Here is a 25167-nt window from a genome sequence, read left to right as displayed (position 1 = left end):
GGGAAAACCAATTGTTTATTAATGTGGGTCTGATTTTTGTAGAGTGATGGTTGTTGGTGGTCAATGTACGGCCTTCAACATGGAGTCTTGGCTCACACCGAACAACAAGCTATAAAGGGCCCCAAAATTACAAGTGTAAAACCATTCAAACCAGAAAACCAATTGTTTATTTATGTGGGTCTGATTTTTGTAGAGTGATGGTTGTTGGTGGTCAATGTACAGCCTTCAACATGGAGTCTTGGCTCACACCGAACAACAAGCTATAAAGGGCCCCAAAATTACAAGTGTAAAACCATTCAAACCAGAAAACCAATTGTTTATTAATGTGGGTGTGATTTTTGTAGAGTGATGGTTGTTGGTGGTCAATGTACGGCCTTCAACATGGAGCCTTGGCTCACACGGAACAGCAAGCTATAAAGGGCCCCAAAATTACAAGTGTAAAACCATTCAAACCAGAAAACCAATTGTTTATTTATGTGGGTCTGATTTTTGTAGAGTGATGGTTGTTGGTGGTCAATGTACGGCCTTCAACATGGAGCCTTGGCTCACACCGAACAACAAGCTATAAAGGGCCCCAAAATTACTAGTGTAAAACCATTCAAACGGGAAAACCAATTGTTTATTAATGTGGGTCTGATTTTTGTACAGTGATGGTTGTTGGTGGTTGATGATGTCTGTTGTGCTCCAGTGTTACATCTGTTTTATGTATTAAAATAGTCTTAGGCTGGGGAAGTCAATTTAATGTTAATTAGGCTAGGGAGGTCAATTTAATGTTAATTAGGCTGGGGAAGTCAATTTAATGTTAATTAGGCTGGAGAAGTCAATTTAATGTTAATTAGGCTGGGGAAGTCAGTTTAATGTTAATTAGGCTAGGGAGGTCAATTTAATGTTAATTAGGCTGGGGAAGTCAATTTAATGTTAATTAGGCTGGAGAAGTCAATTTAATGTTAATTAGGCTGGGGAAGTCAATTTAATGTTAATTAGGCTAGGGAGGTCAATTTAATGTTAATTAGGCTGGGGAAGTCAATTTAATGTTAATTAGGCTGGAGAAGTCAATTTAATGTTAATTAGGCTGGGGAAGTCAATTTAATGTTAATTAGGCTAGGGAGGTCAATTTAATGTTAATTAGGCTGGGGAAGTCAATTAAATGTTAATTAGGCTGGAGAAGTCAATTTAATGTTAATTAGGCTGGGGAAGTCAATTTAATGTTAATTTAAATTCGAAAAGATAAGGAAGATAACAAAGAGACAATCACACTGAATAACAATTAAATTTAGGCATATTAGTTGAGACAAATTGGAAATCAATTTGAAATTACTTAAATACAAAATACTGACAAAAGGGGAACAACTCTCTCACATACAGAAACATAATCTGACCATACATACTGATATTGTAACAATACCTAAGAATAAATTTAAGGTAGATGTCAGTAATGGGGGAAAAGATGAGTGCATTATTGTTAAAGTGAGACTGGTTTAGCTCTCTGGCCACAACAATCAGTTGTTAAATAGTTAAATTAACACCCCACACAGTTTAAGTATCAACAAATTAAAATGTAGACGAACTAGTGTTTGCAGTTTGAATTTTAATATACCAAATTGCCTTCTTGTACTCTACTGCTACTTTTACGATATACTTTTGTCATTAACACTTAATAAGTACATTTCACTAAAATATACTGATAGCAAAACATTTATGATCAAAACTAAAGTGCCAATATCATTCTGTACTCTCTCAAGTACCAATGTACTTGAAATTTGTCAAGAATAAGTGCAATTTTCTTAACTTTATATAGTGCAATAATTCCAGGAGAAGACATTTTGAAGATTAACTTCACACAACATAATTAGATTTTTAACAACAATGATAAAGCTATGGTCTTTCTTACTCCACATGAGGTTATTTGATTTCTTTTTAATTTAACATCAACTTTCTAACTTTCTATTGCATCTTAACGACCTTGAGACGAAAACCCAATAAGTATTTGTAAAGGATGCTAATTATATAAAACCAAGATCAATTCAATTAACTCGATTGTAAAAAGTTTATTAAATTGACTCAATTTTTCTCCGAGTAACAACCTCTCCAAGGATTTATGTCAAGGTCATTTGCATGTAATTGTACTAAAACCGTGTCCTCAATAATGAACTCTACTTTCTAATCTAGGTTAAAGCAATATATTTTTAATTAGAATTCCACTTGAATTCTTATAAGCATTATATTGATGATGATGAAAAGCTCTTTCATATGTTCAATACTTGTTATTGGTATAACCTAGTTTCAAGTTGATTGTTGCTATTAAATTGTATAGAAGGGTTATTGTCCCTGAAAAAAGTCATGGGCATTGTTATAAGTTAATGGAGGGAAAACGTTGTAAGAATGAATAATGTTTACTCAAGGTGAATAAAGCAACATTAGGTAAAGAGGGTTAAATATGTTTACTTTTTTTTGCAATTTCTCAGGTTCTCAGATGATTCTGTCTTTCTTTTCAAAAGCCTTTACTGGTGATAAAAAAACAAATTTCTTCATAATATATTTGACATACAATTATCTATATTCTCTATAGTTTGTACATTTTTGAGAAAGTGTAAAAAAATCACAACAATTTTGTTTTCTCACCTAAAAGCTTTAGAAAGACTGTGGCTGCAAGCAAAGATTCAAAGCCAAATATTGGTTAATATTGAATCCCTAGAAATAAAAACTTTAGGGATCAGGATAATAATTATGACTTTTTGAAAAGGCTATTTTACTTTTTGGCTTAAACAACTTCCTCTGGCAGGCCATCATTTCTTTGGACACTAGGCGGAAGCCAAAGCTTATAAGTATATATAACTATGCTAAAAACTATTTTAACTAAGGAAAAATAATGACCAAAACTTGTAACAAAAATAATGCATAATCTATGTCCTTAATTTATGATTTAAGGTAAAAAAAGTGATTTTGTTTTAGTAGTAATATATCTATGTAAAGTTTGCTGTATTTTGTCCTTACTAAAAACAGGCCAATTTTAGTCCTTTGTGAACCTACTTTCTAGTGACAGTTTGGTTAGCATGATAAAAATTACTTAATAATCAATATAAGAATATTGTGTATCAGTTTGACCTTTCAACCAATTAATCACAATGACAATTAAAGAGCCAAGTCAGCATATCTTAACATACTTAAGTTTATGTTATTAAAGTAAAATTAAAAACTAATTTGACAAAAAATGTCATTTAGAAAAAGCTTTTAAGGAGGAAGTTTATTAGTTTTATAATCTTTTAATACATTTTAATGTCTATAGGACAGTTCAGTTAAATTCTTAATAGAATTTCTGAAAGGTTTAATAGTGGTTGTAAAAGTTGTAATAATGGCTTCAACAAGGCTTCACAAATGGACCTTTTAAGATATAAAACTATCTAACATTCTCAAAAGTTTAAATTACACTGTACTATAAGCATAATTTAGTTGAATTTCAGATATAACAGGAATATTAAGAGTCCGTTTTGCAAAAGTTATAAATGATTTAAAAAAAATTGTCTGGTTGTAGGTGATGTTATGGCAATTAAATAAAACACATCGGAATCACATTTTTTTCTGAGGCCTTGGTAAGTTTGAGGTCTAAGTAATTCACCTATAGACAGTTATCTATAAAATGATGGTTAGAATATACCCATTTACACCCTAAAAAAGAAATGGTCTTAACATACCAATTGCCACCCTCCATAAGAAAAGGTCATAACATATATCCATTTGCACCCTCAATAAGAAATGGTCTTAACATACCCATTGCCACTCTTGATAAGAAATTCAATTCATTACATATTCATTGCCACCCTCGATAAGGAATGGTCATAACATACCCATTGCCACCCTCAATAAGGAATGGTCTTAACATACCCATTGCCACTCTCGATAAGAAATGGTTATAACATACCCATTGGCACCCTCGATAAGAAATGGTCTTAACATACCCATTGCCACCCTGGATAAGAAATGGTTATAATTAACATACCCATTGCCACTCCCAATAACAAATGGTCATAACATACGCATTGCCACCCTTGATAAATGGTTATAACATATCAATTTCCAGCCTCAATAGAAAATGGTCATAACCCACATGTATAAAGATAATGATGTATCATTGTCTGATCACAACATTAAGTAATCGTTTACAGAACAGAGGAAGTGAAAGACAGATTGATCCCGAATTATACAAAGATAAAAAATATCCAAGATAATAGAATAAATATGTAATACACGCAAGCTTTAAGGACTCAAAACAGATCTGGAAAGCTATATGGTGTTTGTTGAAACTTGTGCATTGCATGTGTTAATCTTAAAGTTATAGACAAATTAGAATTGTAGCGATTACTTGATGAATAATCTAAACAAACCTTTTTATTGTAACTCCAATGTTGTTAATAGAGCTGGTAAATTTAGATACATTCTTCCATGTTAAAGACATGGATATTTTGAAGAAACTTATTCTTAAATATGAAAGTAGGAAGATATGGTTTAATTGGAAATGAGATAAATCTCCATCAGAGACCATTACTGACATAAAGTAAGGAACTATAGGTCACCAAAGGACCTTAAACAATCAGCTAAACCCATAGCAAGCTTTATAGGTTATCATTTGAACAAAGCATAGATAGGATAGGACAAAACATAGACTGCCATAGAAATATTTGGAGAGAATTAATACTGTCTGACGGGAACTACAAAACTGCTCTTTAACCTGCCTTATAAGAACACTGCTTTGTCCATATGCTAGCTTACAAAGCAATTGACCTAATTTTCATGTTCTCTCACAGTTCAGGACACAAAATGCCTATGGGCACATGAAAAATTGAACAAAGGAACATTGTTTTAGATTGCTGCATGACAGTTCAGTATTTCAAAGTTACATTGTGATGTTTTCTACATTTTCTATTAAAAAGATGGGAATAGTTATCAAAAGTACCAGGATTATAATTTTATACGCCAGACGCGCGTTTCGTCTACATAAGACTCATCAGTGACGCTCAGATCAAAATAGTTAAAAAGCCAAATAAATACAAAGTTGAAGAGCATTGAGGATCCAAAATTCCAAAAAGTTGTGCCAAATACGGCTAAGGAACCTTGTTCCTGTCTCTTGTCTCATTGACATAAATATTTTAAATGTGCATCAAATATTTTACACTGAACATTAAACAAACAAAAGTTAATTTTTGAAGTAAATGACGTATACATGTATGTATATTTACTCACTAATATTTACTTTTATTTAAGAATTCTAATAAGCTGTATAATGTACTGGTTGTAATTTGCGGACTTAGCAAGAATTAATCTTATACTTATATTCTATTATATATACATGTACTAGTTAATAGACATATTTGTGTTCTGTAAAGTTGATTGAAATAACTATTCACACTATTCACTCTGTTTGAATGATGTTCAAGAAGAACAAAAAAATAGGTAAATTGCCGGTATTAAATCATGACACACAATCACTGTACTCTTTTACTTTACCACAACTTCTTATATCTATTCACATATGAAAAATCAAAAGGGTTACCGAGGGTATAGTTTGCCAGCCTTGATGGTCGAGAGACCCGCGATAGCTCGCCCGCGTCTAATGTGCGACTCCCCAATGAAAATTTCACCCACGTAAAAAGGGAATTTAGAGCAGAGCTTTTATTGCGGTTCTTGTTGAAATTGTTTTATACATCTAGACTGTCCTGTAGTGAGGTCAGAAGGACAAAAAATCATGCAATTAGAATATCCCTTAAATTACTTAAAGTTTTTAACCACAGTGAGATGTGCAGTGTATATTGAATTCTATAATCAGTATTTAATGAACAAAAACCAGCAGGATATAACTAGGTCTAAATAAATGTTGAAATAGAATAATACATTGATATTGTATACCTTGGCAATCACTTTACATAACAGATAAAAATCTTTCTACCCTTAATACCAAAGTGTATGGTGCACATCCAAGAACTGTGGTGACTGTCTAAATATGAATGCACTGTATATTAATTTCTATATGTATATACAGTGTATCTTGTCTGGAAAGTTGAAACTTCTAAACGTAATACTTTATTCTAATGCAACAACGTTTGTAACGTTCATTTTGATTAGATAACGTCACCTTTTTTCATGGCATCAATTGACAATTTGCGACCATCAAATCCCCAATTGATGCTGTCGGAACTTTAAATACAATACAGTTATCTCCTAAATTATATACCACTTGGTAAAAATGAAGAGTAGAAACATTTATGTGAAATCATTATTTGCAAATATCCAATATTATTTTGGGTTTTATTGATTGGTTACTAAGGGGATACTATGATTACTTCAGGCAATAAGTAGTGTAGATGTACATGGTGGGCACCACCTTAAAATGAAAAGCCTGCATAATTTAGAAATGGGTCATAATATTACTCCAGATTATTTTAATACCCATTGGTAAATGTTTGTGAGTTTGTGAATGTGTTCTTCTTTTTGGGAAGGAGAAAGGGGTTTGTAGGATGCTTTTCTGGCTTAAAATATTCAGTGAAGATCAATTAACAATTAAAATTCTTTGAAATCTCAAACACTTTCTATTCCATTATTATAAACTCAGTCAATATGAAAAATCATGACAAAAGGTTAAAATCATACAGAAAATAAATGTTAGGGACTCAATATAGGTCTCCATTACAGAAGAAATTACATGCCTTTTTAAAACCATATGTTTTTATGATTAAAGCAACAACATATTTACTACTAATTGTGTACCATACAGTGGGTAATACAAATACAAAATACAATAATACAAAAATGTTCAATAGTATCTTTAATCGGTACATATAGATTTCTATTGTAGATATTGACCTAGTGCCAGATGTAATCTAATGTAGTCATTCCTTAAGGGACAAAATAACTTGTAAAACATTTATATCAAACATTTTATACATTTTTTATTGATAATATATAAGTTAACCCAGCATACAAATGAACCACTTAAAAGACTTTGTCGACACCCTTTTTAATCGGTAATCGTTTAATCTTATAATATCAAAAGGACGTGTATTACAGTCATCGACTTCTATATGAGATGTGAAGTTTTTCATAAAGCCATTTCATGGGTCAGTTAAACTCTTTGATGACTTAACGTGGACCTATAGCGGACACAAGACTCCTGTTATAACCTATTGTAGTCCTAATATCATTATGTGACAATAGTTTGAATATTTAAATAACCGATTATTAGTTCTCTTTTAACCAGTAATTATTTTATAGTTGAGATCTTATAGATCTTTCTTTGTACAGGGTATGTTACATAACAATAGTTGAGTTCAATTGAGAGATTTAAATTGACGATATTTGGCTGCCATTTGTGAGAATTTTTTGTGGTATATGGATGGACGGTGGACCGCAGGTGTTTTTCACACTATATATTGGTAGTTAAATGTTTTGTTGTGTAAGCTGATGTGAAAGTCTTGTTTAACTATGGACTGATATTTCAAAGATGGGATATTTATATTGATGCACTATTCTAAGATCTATAGTCACTTAGTAAAGTTTTGACAATACAGACTCATGCTTTTAACAAAGTATGTTTAGTTTCATGGCCAATGTTGTTGTGCTTCATTTTGTAATGGATCCCAGACAGTGAGAGGGCTATAATAGTCACGTAGAGTAATTTGCTCAAATGTGTATGGATTTAACCATTAAAAATTGATGTAAAACCATATATCCAGCGAAATGTCTTGTATCTTTTGTCATTGATTTTTCGTCAGTACACGGAGAACTATAGATTCCTCGTTTACTTTTATACCTGTATTACTGTATCAAGACCTTATCAGTATTGACTAAAGTTATAATCACTTTAAATTCAGTTTACAAATCAACAGACTATAAATAGGACGTGAATTTGTGAAATTCTAAAACAACGTGGATTTTAGGTTTATAGAATGAGACTCAAGCGTGGGTCAATATTATTTGAACTGATAAAATGGATTTCTTGTAACGGTTGGACATGCTGAATGAAAAGATTTAATTGATTTCACAATTATTTGTTTAGTGTATCTGTACTTTTATTATGTTATCTGAAATAACTTTTTAAATCTGATAATTTGGTATTTGGATTAATAAGTGGTTTCAAGTAGAGGATGCATTGATTCTTTATAACTATAGCTGTAAGAACAGTTATCACATTGCTGGGAGCAAACTTAAAACCTTGACGGAAAATTTAGCCTTGACACTAAAAATTGTGTGAAGTTTATGGGATTTTGCGTATATCTGTTCTTACAAAAGTAGATTTTCAGGCATCAACTGACCTTTAAGGAAATGTTCAGAAACACAGAGAATTAAAGAAAAAAACGTAGTTTTCATGATGAGTAGAATTGAACGAAACAAAAAACGGAATATAATTCGTTCCAACAGAAAATCAGAATCAGATTTATTTCGCCCTGGATTTAGTTTCACTCAAGACATTTTTGGTTTCAAATCTATAGGTAACTTAACTTAGAGATATTATATTTGATTGAAAGCACTTGAATTATATTCAACTAACTTTGAGTAAGAAAAAAAAGATATAAAGAAAGATAAATTGACTCTACTCATTGTTACCATGTAAAATGTACTCGATTTAGAAGTATTAGATACTTTTATGAACCGTCATTAACCAATGAGTTTAAGGCTGATTTTATGAAACCTCAGGCCATGCAGCTATTTCAACCTCTTGCACAACATATCTACTTTCTTTAATGTAAAGCATTAGATACATACTTATGTCTTTAACTGTAAATATGCAGTTTGACCACAGTTTATAAGTATTCTAATGCTGCGATTCTTTTATTTTTGTGGATTATGGTAAAATTGTATTTTCCTGGATATTTAATTTCGTGGATTGCTTAAGTCTGTACAAAATAATACCAATAGAATTTTTTTCTTCTTAAAGCATTTTATTTTTGTGGTTTGCCCATACCAACGAAATATACCAAAAATTAGTACCCAGCGAATTATTATAATAATAAACTCAAAGTATGGTGATGAAAATATTCAAAGGTTTTTTCAGCTTAAAAAACTATGTTATCAATTTCTAAGAAAAGCAACTTTGTTTAAGGTTGAACTAGTTTTTCACCTGCATGTATCAGTCAAATTTTGCATACTTCAAAAGAAATGTAATGGTTATATATTATCATAAATCTATCATGTGATGCCTTTAAATTCTCCTTCACTGTCAAGGACGCCAAGAGTATATCGCAGTCTTACATAAAACGAAATTTATTTTAAACTTGCTTAATTTCAGATCTTTGAACACTTTCGTATCATGATAGTACTAATGTTACCACCCTCTCTCTATCGGTCAGGGACACCTAGATCCTATTCCACGATTTTATAAAGCTAATTTAAGTTTTATGAAGTATTAAAAGATCGATGAACAAAGTTTTGTTTATTCAGTAGGTTTAACATGACAAATTAGTACTTTGGGTCATAGATAACCTTTATTTAATACTGACTTGGCAAATCTTTCTACGACATGAAAAGGGTATTTCTAGAAATATCTGTCCAACTAATTTATAGTCAGCAGTTTTGTACAGATTTGTGGCTTAACCATAATAACTACAAACAAAATAAAAATTGTGTTCAATTTTTTTTTTTTTATGAAACTGAAAGTCTGCATATAATACACTTTACATCTTAGCAAATTATTTGTTGTCAAACATATTTTTTTAATTACTAAATTTGCCACAATATATAACATGTTGATTGGCAGCCATCTATGATAGAACGTACATAACATCTTTTGATTATACAAGTATAAGCAGATGTTCTTTTCTGAAAATATTTTTATCACATGTATTAAAACAGTGCTTTGATGTATTTAGGAATATGACAAAGTCTTGATTGAATGAGCAATGTTATGGTTCTTAATGCTGTTATCCTACTTGAAGCATTTGTCTGACTGCAGGTTTCAGTTTTCCAGTTCATGAGAAGCAGGAGTCACTTACCCTTCTGAAGCACTTGTTTGTTGTGGGGTTCATGCTGTTTTTATGCCCCACCTACAATAGAAGAGGGGCATTATGTTTTCTGGTCTGTGCCTCCATTCGTTTGTTCGTTCGTCCGTCTGTGCGTCCGTTCGCTTCAGGTTAAAGTTTTTGGTCAAGGTAGTTTTGGAGAAGTTGAAGTCCAATCAACTTGAAACTTAGTACACATGTTCCCAATGATATGATATTTTTAATTTTAATGCCAAATTATAGTTTTGACCCAAATTTCATGGTCTACTGAACATAGAAAATGATAGTGCAAAGTTCCGGTTAAAGCTTTTGGTCAAGGTAGTTTTTGATGAAGTTAAAGCTACATCAACTTGAAACTTTATACACATATATATGTTCCCTATGATATGATTTTTCTAATTTTAATTCCAAATTAAAGTTTTGACCCCAATTTTCACGGTCTACTAAACATGGAAAATGATAGTACGAGTGGGGCATTCGTGTACTGGGGACACATTCTTGTTCTTAGACTTTTGAGTTTGAATAACCCTTTGGGATCTTCCATCTCTCTGCTACTGTAGATGATCTTATCCTGAAAGGGAGAAATTAGTATTTGGTTTGAAAAAGTTTCAGGTTTAGAATGTTGAATATAATTTTCCTCTAGGTATAATCATTTGCTTCACTTCAGTTGTCACATATTCATGTAAGCCAAAATCTGTTACCTCATTATCCAAATGAAATCAGATATTTTAACCTAAAATCAATTCCAGATCTGGGCAACAGAAGAGGGCTACACACAGGTGTGTATTTCATATCAATATTACAATGTTTTATAGGAATATTCCAAGTGTTCTACTTTAAAACCTATTTTCTTTCATGATATAATCATTTAATGTATTAAGATCTGAATAAAAAAAGGACTTATCATTTGTATCTAAAGTGTAAAAGACAGATGGTTTATAACTAATAAAATTCAGAGGCCATTGTAAGTAGTGCCAAATATGGAAAACACATGTATTATATATAGTTTCTTCATAATAACTAAAGGTCCATTGAATTTAAAAACAAATTTCATCTATTAATTCCCTGCTTCAACTATTAAGAGCTTTATAACTGGTCCCTCTCAAAACTGTTCAGTCATAGTTATCATCAAGCTGTGAAGAGCTCATTTATATCATCAGTCTGTTGAAATGGTGTCCTATGAACATATAATATATGCCCTCATGTTACTTGTGTGTTTGTGTAATTTTACTGCTTACACTTTTGTGTTGTATTAAATTGTATGATGAAGGAAGTTTCACTGTGCAATACATTGTACTGTAGGTGTCAGTAATTACATAAAGACAGATTTGTGACAAAAGTTGTGGTTATGATTTTTTTTATATTTTCATCTTTTTAATACATCTTCTCATATTATTACCATACATAAAGATTACTTCACAATTATTTTGCAATGAATTATAATGATCAATTTCTTAGTTTTTTTCTGGATCAGAGTGGGAAATTTGCCAAATGTCTATGGTGGAAGACAGGGCTATTTTTTTTAACATTGCCATATGAGCGGTAGGCTTGGCTAGCCATAAAACCAGGTTCAACCCACAATTTCTTCTTGAATTGTCCTGTATTAACTCAGGAATATGGCAGTTGTTATCAAACAGTCGTTTCTACGTATGTTTTCATTTGTTTTGATGCACTTCAGTGTTCCTGTTGTTCTATTGTCTAATATTTAATGTGTTTCTCTTGGTTTTAGTTTTTAACCAGGATTTGTTTTTTTTCAATAAATTTATGACATTGGAATGGGGTATCATAAATACTGTTTCTTTTATCTTTATTGCAATCACCTTGTCCATCCATTTGTCATACCTGCCAACTGTCAAGATTTGTGGGGGATTTCCCCCATGGAGACTTCCAAATTGAAATTTTGAAAGAGCAATTTTGTCCACAATTTAAACAAAACAATTAATTTTATACTGACCAATGGACTTTAGGCTTATAAAACAATGAAGAAGCCAAAAAACAACATTAAAATGTATTTGCAGGTCCCCTTGAAGGTTTTTAAGGACTATGACAGCCATCTCACACACAAAACCCCCATGGGCATTTAGAAAAGTTGGCAGGTATGATTTGTCCATGCAACACCTATAAACTTCGTCACAATTTTCTCTGAAGCCATGTATAACACTATGACTACATATTTGGTCAGTAGCTTGACAGAGATAAGTTGTAAAGGGTCTGTGCTTTTTGGGTCTGTCCAAGTTCCTACTTTAATAATAATATGAACCATGTGAGGACAACACATGCATTCTTGTTTGACATATTATAAAAATTAAGGCAGACAAGACACTACAGTATTGAAACTGGTGATAAAAACATATCCAATTGTTTATTGTTCAATATGTACAAAGAAATACTATTTAGAAGAACTTAGGGTATTGAATCTCTTTGTCATATTTTGATTTAAATGTTCCTTTGACCTGAGCCTTATCAAAAGAATATCTCACTATTGCAAGTTAAAATTTATTGAAAAAGTTTAAAGTTTGAACAAGTAAAAGTTTGGTAAATAGACATAGTTGATAATTTGAAACCCTTAGACATAATTTGACAGTTTTATTTGGGTGCGTTCTAATTCAGTTACTATCAGGGTGTATTCCATTTTATTTGGGTGCATTCTGATTTTGTTTCGATCAGAGTGTCCTCCATAAACCATCTTTATTATAAATAATTCGCTTATGAAGTTTTTAAGATTTTCAGTCGAAATTTAAAATTTCATTATCATTTGTTGAAAAGGTATTGATGTGTAAACATCGTAAATTTATCACGAAACTGACAAATTTTTATCTCAAGGATTAAACAAATTCAAGATAAAATATTAGCCATATCAGAGCTGTGTGCCCAGCCTAGTATGTTATACTGTATTTTGATCACACTTACCGTACCTTGAAAGGTGATTTTAGATTGTTTTATTTTCATTACTTTTATTGATATCAGATCTTGAAGATTACGGTAGCTGAAAATGCTTGTGAATGTCAAGTCTGGATCACCTGACCAATTGGTTTACCTGAGTTTGACCATTGGTTGACCTGAGTTCCCGTCCCTAGGATTTTCATGGCATTCCATGGAATTTCCATGGCAAAATTGTTGCCATGAAAAGGATGGAGTATTGAAACGAGCTTTTTCATGGATTTCATGAAATCCATGGCATCGAAAAAAAGAGTGACAGGGATTGTATACTCAGTATTTCCATCGTTGCCATGAAATCATAAAAGGATGGAAATCATGGCATCGATGGCAAATTGCCATGATTTCCATGGAAAGTGTGGCATCAATGGCAGGTTGACATGGCCTCTATGAAAAGCATGGCATTTATGGCAGGTTGCCATGAAAATGATGGCAACAATTACAGATTGCCATGGAAAGTATGGCATCCATGGCATTTCCTTGGTATTCACTCACAAATGGACATGCAGACCTGCAATATTACCATGTATAGTTCTGTATAGTTTAATAACATATTCTTGTCCTTTGTCCTTTTCAAAATAGGACACTGGGAAAGTAAATATCTGCAGGAGTTCTCATCAGATTGAATTAACCTCATTACTTTCAAAATAAAGCTTCACCATTAAAGTTTCATTGCCATATATTGCTAGCAAAATAGATAAAAAAAATAAAAACTATTAAAATTAGACTATGTTTTAATGTAAATTTAAGTTAAACATTTTGGAAATGTTCAAAGTTCATTATTGCTATCTGACGTCTATCTTGTATTATGTTCCTTTCGGCAGATGATTGATGACCTAGTGGACAACTTTCCATTTCTTTCGTATGATGCCTAAAAAAAAGTTACCATATATATTAATATCTATTCTGAAAAATATCATATATATACTAGTGAAATAAAACAAGTAGGTGGGGTTTTCCTTCGTTTTGGCATATTGACTTGATGGGCTTTTCTCATTGTTGAAGGCTGTATGGTGAACTATAGTTGTTAATGTCTGTGTCATTTTGATTTGATAGTTGTCTCATTGGCAATCATGCCACATCTTCTTTTTTATATTGAATTTACCATTTTTACCATATATCATTCAATATACAACAGAAACATCTAAAACTCGAAATTATAATATTAAACTATGAAAAATAAGATGTTAAGCATGTTTTAAAGAGTAATTATATTTTTAGAAAAGAATCCTTGTAAAGTCAAGGGCAGATAATTATAATGACCTGTTTTGGGGATTTTTTCAATAAAATAAGACCTGTGGGCTGTAACCCCAAATTTTCAAATATGTATATCATGTTTATATAAAAATGAATATTACAGATGGTTTTACAACTTTTTATTTTTTTCCAAAATGTTTTGAAAGTCCAATATGTGCAAAAAATACTTAAAAAGCATTCATAAGAATTTCTTTCATATAAAACTACTTACTCCAAGTCTGATTGAATGTGTCCATTCTTCAGTCCTATCACAAAACAATTGTCTTTTGTTTCATCATGCAGTTCTGAAATATAAAACATATTACAATTAAAATATAAGAAATATTACAATTAAACAAAATAATTATTGCATATTCTGTATGCAGTGTATAGGTTATTCTTTACTGTGATTAGTATTGGTCTTTTATTTCACTTTAATATCATAGGCCCATATTTACATGTATGTCTTGCCATTTTTAAAATCTTAAATTTGATCCATAATCATGATAGTTCAGAACATATGTACTAATTTTAAAAGATAATACTTTTTGATTTTTCCGAATAGATGTCTATAGTATATCATGTATATAATTATTAAAGTCATACTACAGATCTCTAATTTTTCCAAAACTACTATCGAATAATATTCTATAAAATTGTCTTAAAGATATATAAGTCTTGTCATAATACCACAGTAATTATGTACATGATGTAATTATGCAAAAATTGCATGGTCTATTATAGTTATTCTCTTGATCCTACATGGTACTTATGTCACAATTTATTTGAAAGAAATAACAGTTTCATAATATTCAAAAAGGTTGAAATACTTATTCATAATTTGTACTTACCAGAAGATTTAATCCAAAATATATGAAAACATCAATCTTCACAAATCCAATTATTATAAGTCATATGTCATCAGAATAATACATCTGCACTTTTTAATGTTAATAGAATACTTTGGCTCTTTTTAGGCCACAACTCTACATCCATGGTAAAATTCATATTTTGGTCAAGATAAATAAGACATCTTTTCTTGTAATGTCTGCAAGTTCAAATTTTGAATCTGACCAGTGTTGGGGTTGTTTGAGGAGTTGTTTGATTCCTTGAAATGTTTCCCTAAATATACTATTAATTACCTAAATCTTAAATATTAGATATAATAATAAATAAAAAATATTCACCAATTTTTATCTATTATTTTTATATTTTGGACTGTAGAAATTTAAGAGAAATGTACAAAGCCATATGGTCTCCTTCTTTGGGCCTCAACTCTTGTCAATGAATGTGTACATATCATTTCCTGTCCATTTCACAGAAGCAAATGAAACCAGATGGGGAACCTACATAACATTTCTATCACTAATTGTTAAGGAAGAGACTGCATGGAAATAATATTTGTGTATTATCCACACTGTATCATGATTATTACTTAATTAAAAAGAGATACACTTAATAATTATAATTGTACTTGAAAATAAATTAATTTAACCTGCATCTCCTATGTTGGAAAATTAAAAAATAACTTATTGTCTTAATTACTGTTAGTGAAATAAGTATATAATATTCTGGTCACTTTTTATTTGTTTAAATGTATATAAATAGCAACACATAAAATAAAGTTATAAATTACCTAACAATGCTATCACATTTTATATTTAATTGAATTTAATATGCAATCTTTAAGACTCTTCAAATATATGTTGGATTTCAGGGTGGTACAAATATTGGATTTATGGCACAAATAATAAATATCATGCACACTCTCATCAGTATTGATATATTTTTCATTTAAAAAAAATTAAAGGAACTTTATTTTTAGATGGATTCCATCTCGGGGCCAGCTATTTTTAAGCGGAATATCCTCCTAATATTCTCATACAGTAGTATTGATAATGTTTCAGTAACTTTTAATGTTTCAAATCATCAAAATATTCTAAGTCCAATTTTGCCTTCGTTTTCATCTTAGAAAATTTCTAAGTATTGCTTTTCCATCGTTTGCCTTCCTTAAAAATTTCAAAGTCCAAGTTTGCCATCGTTTCCATCCCCCCAAAAAGTTAAAGTCCAAACTTTGCCATCGATTGCCATAGATTTTCATCCTTTCCATGGAATTTCTTTTATACATAATATGAAAACGATGGCAATTTTTGCCATGGAAAATTTTTGCCATGAATTTCATGGAATTTCATCAAATTTTACATCGTTTCCATCCTTTTTCCATGAAAAATCGATGGCATAGATGGAATGCCATGAAAATCCTAGGGACGGGTTTGACCATTGGTTTACCTGAGTGACCATTTGTTAACCCAAGTCTGACCATTGGTTTACCTGAGTTGGACCATTGGTTTACCTGAGTCTGACCATTGGTTTACCCAAGTCTGACCATTGGTTTATCTTGAGTCTTACCATTGGTTTACCTGAGTTGGACCATTGGTTTACCTGAGTCTGACCATTGGTTTACCTGTGTCTGACCATTAGTTGACCAGAGTCTGACCATTGGTTTACCTGAGTCTGACCATTGGTTTACCTGAGTTGGACCATTGGTTTACCTGAGTTGGACCATTGGTTTACCTGAGTTGGACCATTGGTTTACCCAAGTCTAACCAATTGTTTACCTGAGTCTGATATTGGTCTACCAGAGTCTGACCATTAGTTGACCAGAGTCTGACCATTGGTTTACCGGAGTCTAACATATATTGGTCTACCCAAGTCTGACCATTGGTTTACCTGAATCTGATCATTGGTTTGTTTACCTTAGTCTGACCTTTGGTTTATCAAAGTCTCACAGATTTGCTGACCTGAGTTTATCATCCCTAATAGACCATTGGGACTGTACACATTGGACAGTCTAATTAACATGATGCAATGGCTTATTGTCAGATAGTGTCCTTTAGACTTCACTATTTACAAAAAAATACATCTGTTCACAACCTGATCAAAATTGAAAACCATTTTTGATGATAATTATTCATAATTGCATAACATAAAATTGAGAATGGAAATGGGGAATGTGTCAAAGAGACAACAACCCGACCAAATAAAAAAACACAACAGCAGAAGGTCACCAACAGATCTTCAATGTAGTGAGAAATTCCCGCACCCGGAGGCGTCCTTCAGCTGGCCCATAAAGCACAGACCCATTACATCATGTTCATATAATAAGTAGTTTTAAAAAAATATGTTTTTAACTTTTTATACAATAAGGAATTATTTATCTTTACAGAAAAGGAGTCAGATGGAGTTTTTGGGAAGAGTTCGTCATCCAAACAGTCTGGTGGCAGTAAAACTGGATCTATATCAAAAGGATCAAAATCATCGGTAAGGTTCAATCAAAAACACAATGTATAATTGCATGAGCTTTTTTTGAGGGCTGAGATTTTGAAATATAAACTGCACAGTGTTGGGTGTTGGTGTAGTATAGAGGTATTAATGTAAATTAGACCCTCATTGGACAGGTATTATGGCTATGCAATGATTTCAGTGACACGAATGTGCCAGCTGATTTGCTTAACACATAAAGTCTGTCATTTCATTAGTCTTGTGGCACATGTGGCACATGTGGCTGCATTTGTGGATAGACTTTCCTATATTTATGTGAATGGAATGAGAAGTATTAAGTTATAACATTATGAAATTAAGAATTTTCATTTTATTAATTTATATATAAAATTTGCCTGGCACTATAATTTTTTGGCAATCTTGTATAAGATGGCTAAAATGAGACTAGCTTTTGAATGGCAGTTTATGCAATGAAGACCTTGGGTTAATGGTAAACATTTAAATTTTTGCATTTTTGACTTCTGATATTTTGTTTTTCAAAGGAAATGTTAGTATTTTTGGTTTCTGACATTATCAGATTTTGTAATTCTATGACTTAATTATGATTTCAACATAATATTTCCATTTCTGGATTCAATGCATTGAGGTAGCACTGTGACCGAGAATTGTGTGGGTCTTGGTTTTACTGTAAAAATATTAACTTAGTTTGTATATTTGAAGGTTTCTTTCACACCGTTTCAGAGTTTGGTAATAGATTCTTCAGATTTAATATATTCTAAATACATAGTCATGTCTGTTCATATTTAACTATAAGATTTCTCTGGATTGTTTATGCACACATAAAATTTAAAAGTGAAAACGAATAGAAATTTTACTGTTAGTATTAAAATTTATTTGATGAAAAGTGTCCAAATCTTTTCTATAAGCAGATTAGTTTTTGATAAAAGTCTTGTTTAGCTTGTTATTTTTACCACTTGTGAAACTTTTTAATATAAAGATTAAAGTTCAACAATACAAACTATTAAAAGCAAGTTAACCTTTTAGAATTTACAATACAAATAGTGTTACAAATTTTTAAATAATTTCTTTTTTAAAATTTATAAAAAGATTAATTCCTAAAAGCTTCCCCTTATACTTAATTTAGATTTTCACCTTTATGTTAATAAAATAGATAAGAAATGTGCCACCCTGTATTTAAAAATTCTGCAAGTATTTATATCTCATTTACCATAAAAGTGCAACTTCAGTAAGGTGCGTTTGATTACACAATGTTTATAATCTCTACTTATGACCATATATAGATACTTTTGATATGTATATCAGACTTATATAGAAACATCATATCAATTCAACTTATAGGAGTGAGTCAATTGCTCTTTTAAAAAGACTTTTTTTTAGAAATGTCTTAATAGAAGGTTTTTCCCTATATTGTTGGCGTTTGTTACAGGATGCAGTTTTAATGAAAATAAAACCTTCCAGTGGTAAAACTTTACAATAACACTGGCTTCCATGAATAACATTTTAAAACTTAAATAAAAAATAATTAGAAAAAAAAAGTAAAAACAGCTCAATGAAACAAAGAGAAAACTTTAGAGGTAAAATCATTGAAAAGTTTTATAATTTTTTTTTTTATCAAAGTACGTTTCGTGCAATAACCTAATAATCGAATGTCGTCAGTTACTCAGGCGTTAATTGAACAGACAGTAGATTATAGATCTTAATCACCTATTGATTTGTTATTTACACCACAAAATGTCCATCAATCTTACAAGAAAGTTACGAATTTTCCAATTACGGAAATATATGTCCAGATGTGAAGAAATTACATAGTATCAGGTGATCGCTGGTTAGAGATGTGAAATGACTTCTATTTGTTTTCCTGTTCGTTTACTATTACCTTGGATTATAAGATCACAAACAGTATCGCATGTTCTAAGGAGGTCCAAGAAAGGGACTTCAGATAAAAAATAAATTATCCAAAACCAAGTTAATAATGTAAAGATCCTGAGATCAAAAAATGAAAATAATTGTAATAATTTGGAGATCAAAAAAAAATTGATGGACCCTGAGTCTTGCAATATGAAAAAATTAGGAATAAACAATATTAATTAACAATAGTCAGCTTTAGAACTTTGTATTTAGACTTGAATTGATAAGTAAAGCATGTGTACATATACTGCACGGCGTAGAGCATGATGCAATCTAATATAATGATTATATATGGTATACCCTTGAACTCCTTATTCTCATATACTGTAGATTCATGATTATTCGTTGGATACCAATTTTCGTGGGTTTCGTGGGTACAGGTTAACCGCGAATTCATCGAATGCAATATTTTCTGTAGACTGTATACAGAGATCGGTAAAACCACGAAATCAAATATCCACGAATATGCAAGTCTTGAGCAATCCACGAAAATTGATACCCATGAAAATAAATGAATCCACAGTACCTAAACACAAGTTTGAAGTAAAGTTACAAGGTCATTACAATTTAAGAAAGTTATTATTGCCATACTTATCTTAAACTGAAGGATGTTATATTGAATTTGAAATAAATTATGATAAAAAGGGTAAACGTTTAATAAATTGTTTTTGAATATACCTTATGTAGTTATTTAACTTATCTTTATATTTGTGATGTTCTCTAATCAGAGAGAGAGAGAGAAACACTAACATTGTTCTGTCTTTTAACAATAGCTATACTTTGTTACTTGACTGTTTTCCTTGTTTTTGCCTTAATTACATAATGTGATTTTTTTGTTACCATGGTTACCAACAGATGGCCAGACGGGAGTCCTTTTTTGGACGATCTGGTAGTGGTATGCTTGAGCCTCCCGTTCCTTCGAAGCAGCGACGTAACTCTTTGTCCTTCCCCTTTTTCACTAATTCTCCTAAAGTAGCAAATGAAGATATAAAGGCACAGGACGATGGAAGCTCTGTAAGTCAGGCAAGATTTGGGCAAACATAACTTTGCCTGGCATCCTTTTCCTCTACTTAATTTTCTTGGTTCTTAATGATGCTCGCTACCTTTGTTTTGAATCTAACCATATCTCATTCATATTTTCAATTTACCAAACAGAAATTTTGAAAAAGAAAGAAAACCAAAAAAAAATGCTTTGAAAAACAGAGCTTAACATTACATAAAAGCAATGGGGAACTTGCTAAATTGAAGTTGTTTGTTAAAATACTAAATGAAATGCTTAAAAATTCTCTAAATACGTTAACAAGGAAAAGATTTACTTTATTCATATCTTAGAATTATTTGTGAGGAATACAATTGTTTTGGTAACTATAGATGGCATTGGAAAACCACAATTCAAAGATCAACATGATACAAATATTATATTGGCTTGTATGCAAACTTTGGCTATATAACGAAATCAAATAACCTTAAAAATACAATTTTTCCTCAATCAACAAAAATAAATGAGTAGTAATATAACGTTACAAATTGGTAATATGAGATATGGTTGGAATCAAAACTCCCTTGTATAGATGTATCTTATTTTCACAGCATTTTCAGCATAAACACTCACTGACAGAACGTATAGTAATTAATTAGCTTTTTTAAACTGAAATATAGATTTTTTTTAAAGCTTAAGTATTTGTTATAACCTTCTAGATCCAATAAACTATCTCTACTTTCGTTTTAACTTTGATTTACACTGATGTTCTGTGTTGGTAGATCACTACGACAATAAGGAGTAAATAGGCACTTGCTACTTTTTCTGCTTTTTAATTTCAAATGTTGGTACATTTATAACCTTACAGGTTCTTGTATTATCTGAAGAAAAGTTGATTGGATCATAAACTAGCCTCTTTTTGATATTGAAATATTAATAGTTCCGTTTAATTTGATAAAACTTTTTTTTCACATATTTTTTTTTCAATTTTGGAATTACTAAATACTTTATAACTTGCAATTACTTGTTATGCATACCTCTTTTGTTAAATTTCTATAAACTCTAGAATAAATGATTATTAGAAAATCTTTCCATGAAAATAAGATTCAGCTGTAGTTAGCCAATGTTCTTATCTCAAATATCTAATAAGAAGGAAATTACGTTGAAGGTGAAATGCAAAAAATAGAATTGAGAATGGAAACTTTCTTTTCGGGTGAAATGTTTTTGCTGAAATGTCACTTTGCATGATCTATTGTATAATTGGTGTTCATGCTGAAATGACTGTTGAGAAGTATAGTCCAACTATTTAACTACTTAAAACTCTGTCTTAATTCTTTATATCTGATAAACTCAACATTAGCATGGCAAAGAAGGTTATTGGGTACAAATTTTAATTGATTGTAACTCTGTTAATAAAATTTTTACTTATAATTATTTCTAATTTAAAAATCTAATGCTCATTCTAAATCCTAATGAAACAAAATATATTTAAGTGGAATTGGGTGTGTAAAAAGGGGGGGGGTCTACAATTTTAGGATTACAAGGGGAGATAACTATTATCTCCCTTATGAAGATTCTAGTTGAAAATATCAAAATTTCAAAATTACTGATTTATTTTTCTAGGTCTTTATATATGCAAGGCGAAAAAATCAAAAATGTGTTTTGAGGAAATTATCACAGTCTTTTGTATGAAAAAGGCTGCAAATTGTCTTGAATGTTTTGTAAATGTGCCCTGGATATTATTCATTTAGTTTTACCAAAATTTATTGAACTGTGTTTTTCAAGACAATTTGGCTTTGCCATGCAGTTGTGTATATAACATTCCCATTGTAAACCTACCCTTAAGAGCAAGTCCCATGTTAAAAGTACAGCTAAATTATAGAGCTAGCGTCTGAGTTATAGTCTCAGAATTCTATCTGCTAATATTATTAAATGACAGATATTGTTACACAAAATTTAACACAACAGACTGAAGACAATCTTGGTTTACAAAGCCGGCATGTATCTGATCAGCATCTTGCTGTTGACAATGAAGTGGTTTTCAATGGTTGAAATGAGGCTAGAATGACTGTTTTGATCTAATTATTGTCTATAGTTTTCCATGTAGAAAAGGTCATAAAATTCATGTCAAGATGTTTTTGCTGCCATGAGCAGTTCCATTACATAATTAAATTTAAGGTGGTACCCAACCGTGACTTTTACTAAAATTAATTTGGCCCGTTTAATTTTCATAAAATTTTGTCAAAGTATTGACTTTTGTCCCCTTAACAAAAACATAAAAATTTCAAAAATTTTGAACCAATTTTGTCAGAAAAATTACACTGGTTATATAGCAGTTTGACAAAGACCAATTTTGATCATTGAGAAGCTTAATATTCCTTTTACAACACAACATAATTAAAACGTTTAGCTGACTTTACAGAGTTATCCCCCTGTAGTGTTAGGTACCACCTTAAGTGTCTTATATTTATGCTGAGCAAAAAATATTAATGTTTTTCAAAACATTACAGTCACTGTGAAACTTTCTTAGAACTATTATACTGGGGATTCATGTTTATTCGTTTGATATCAATTTTGGTGGTTTTCGTGGGTACAGGTGAACCAAGAATTTGAATACTCAAATATAAGGTTGTATGCAGACTTTTGCAAAACCATGAAATTACATATCCAAGAGAAGGCAAATTTGCAACATCTCCACTAAAATTGGTACCAGCGAAAATAAATGGATCCACAGTAGTTAAAAATCAGCTAAAATCTATAAAAAAAAATATCCTCTCAATCGTAGGTATTAGTTTTGCTTTAGAAAATTTAGATAAAATTCAGATCAAAACAGTTAATTAGCCTTAGAACCAGGTTATATATATAATTTCCAGCTTGTATTTTTGTGACCATAGTTTGTACAGAATGTATTTTCAGATATCTTTAACTATTGTATGAGTATGTGTACTAGTAAAACCTACGAAGGCATGTTACACGAACATCTGTGTTTATAATGTGTTTGTAATATTTTAAAACGTTGTCTAGGTATTGTCTGTATGTTGTTAAGGCATGGTTTAATGGTTAATACATAATGTTTTCAAATGATTAAATAATTATCTACATGCCATTGCTGCACCAAATTGATCTTAAGTTCTAAAATGGATTTGTTCAAATTAATTTTGAAGATAGGATTTCAAATGGAGTGAATAGCACTCTCTGTTAAAGAAAAAAGCGGATTTTTTTACACTTTTTTTTACAATTAGAGGGAAATTAAAGAAATGATTGTCCTTTACAATCAAAAAGTAAAGAAAGATTTTATATTCTGTTAAAGAATTAATCTACATCTTTTGGATGTTTCAAAAGAGGAGATTTCATTGCAATCTTGAATCTTCTGCTCTTTTCTTGTCAACTTGGTGTGGCAATGCATAATCTATGGTGAAAATTAATATTTTAATTGAAATCAACATCATTATAATCAAAATTAAATACATGGAGAAGAGTATGGTAAACAAACAGTAATGTTAATGGTACACAATATTGATAGAGTTTTAGTGAATTGTAATTATATAGGAGTAGGATAACTTCCCATTATAAGCTCAGAGAAAAGCTTTAAATTGCCATATATTTGACTTTAATAATTTAGGATCTTCCTGGCAGTATAGTAATTATTAATCATATAAGTATGTGACTATGGCTTAGTATTTTAGATATTTACATGACACCCATGTATATAGAAACATTCTTAACTACACGCTGTTTCTAAAGTTCCATAGGAAATCTATAGTTGTTTTATACATTTTATTAATTTTTCTTTTGTATCCAGATTTATTTCCAGCATTATGGATTTTGTTATTAACAAATGTGAATAGTTTAAGGACAAACTTGATCAATAGTTCACAATGTTATTTGTAAGAATTTCGCTTAATAAAAAAAACTTTGTTGGACATTAAATGAACAAGAACCGAATTTATTATATAACAGTGAAAAACAATTGTTTTAAGTGAAACAGAACTATATATAAGAGGGAGAAAATATGATTAAAATAATTTTCTTATCCAACCTGTTAAGTGATTCATTGATTTTTTTTGGTATTCTGTCAAAGGGAGATAATCCAATCTGAATTATGCAGCAGACGTCGATTATTAAAAAATAATCCATCATGATTTCTGCAAAAGAAAATAGAATATTTTGAAAGTTGACTTAGAGGTTAGATGTTTATGAATTTAAATTAGAGAAATAAATGTTTTATTGTATTTTATGTAAAGGTTGGAAGTTTACGCAGCAGACGAGGTATAAATCTATCTATAGATGATACATGTCCAATTCCACAGACTTTGTCACAGTCCGTCAGTCCACAGGGAACTCTAAGTGGGACGTACAATGAAGGGAAACGGATCAAGGAAAGGAGCAAACTCACAAATCTATTCAGTCCAAGTACATCAAAGGTGAGTTCCCCAATACTGACTCATAATCAAGTCTGAAGCTGTGAGAGTGTTCACAGTTTAGGAACCCTTGCAAACATTAAGACATGTCAGTAGGTAAACTTTTGTAATAAAGATTTACTCTGATCAACTCTTTTTCTAAGAATCAGGTTACCATTTTAAAATGATCAATATTATAAAAAGGTTCTGGTTTTTTTTCTCAAATTTTATGTTGCTTTTACTGATGTTGAATAACATCTTGTGCAATGTTTTAGATAAGGAATAACAAAAGGAATTTGAAAAATTGCAGAGGTCAATTGAAAGTTTGAAGTAACAAATATTTACACGATAACATAACCTCTTTGTCAAGAGTAAAAGAAAGTATTTGTAACCTTCATTTCACAATCAGACAACAGCA

General features: G+C 30.9%; 1 protein-coding gene and 1 long non-coding RNA gene across 9 annotated transcripts in view; one reads left to right on the top strand and one right to left on the bottom strand.

The window, feature by feature from the left end:
• LOC134693194 (pleckstrin homology domain-containing family G member 5-like) overlaps positions 1 to 25167 on the top strand; it is a 143143-nt gene that overhangs the window by 91141 nt on the left and 26835 nt on the right. For 7 of the 8 annotated variants that reach the window (XM_063553912.1, XM_063553910.1, XM_063553914.1 and 4 more), the window contains 3 exons: positions 17386 to 17480; positions 20226 to 20384; positions 24594 to 24773. In XM_063553912.1, the coding sequence (XP_063409982.1) occupies positions 17386 to 17480; positions 20226 to 20384; positions 24594 to 24773 (434 nt within the window). The remainder of the gene's footprint in view (positions 1 to 17385; positions 17481 to 20225; positions 20385 to 24593; positions 24774 to 25167) is intronic. The other variant, XM_063553911.1, reaches the window with a different exon arrangement.
• LOC134691992 (uncharacterized) lies at positions 13740 to 15275 on the bottom strand. Its single transcript, XR_010102196.1, has 3 exons — positions 15011 to 15275; positions 14392 to 14464; positions 13740 to 13794 (listed from the first exon to the last, which is right to left on the bottom strand). It is a non-coding gene; the product is annotated as an uncharacterized LOC134691992 (long non-coding RNA).

Source organism: Mytilus trossulus, chromosome 12, assembly GCF_036588685.1.
Source record: "Mytilus trossulus isolate FHL-02 chromosome 12, PNRI_Mtr1.1.1.hap1, whole genome shotgun sequence".
Taxonomy (NCBI): Eukaryota; Metazoa; Mollusca; class Bivalvia; order Mytilida; family Mytilidae; genus Mytilus; species Mytilus trossulus.
The sequence above is the reverse complement of the archived record's forward strand: the minus strand, read 5'-3'. Positions and strand labels throughout refer to the sequence as shown.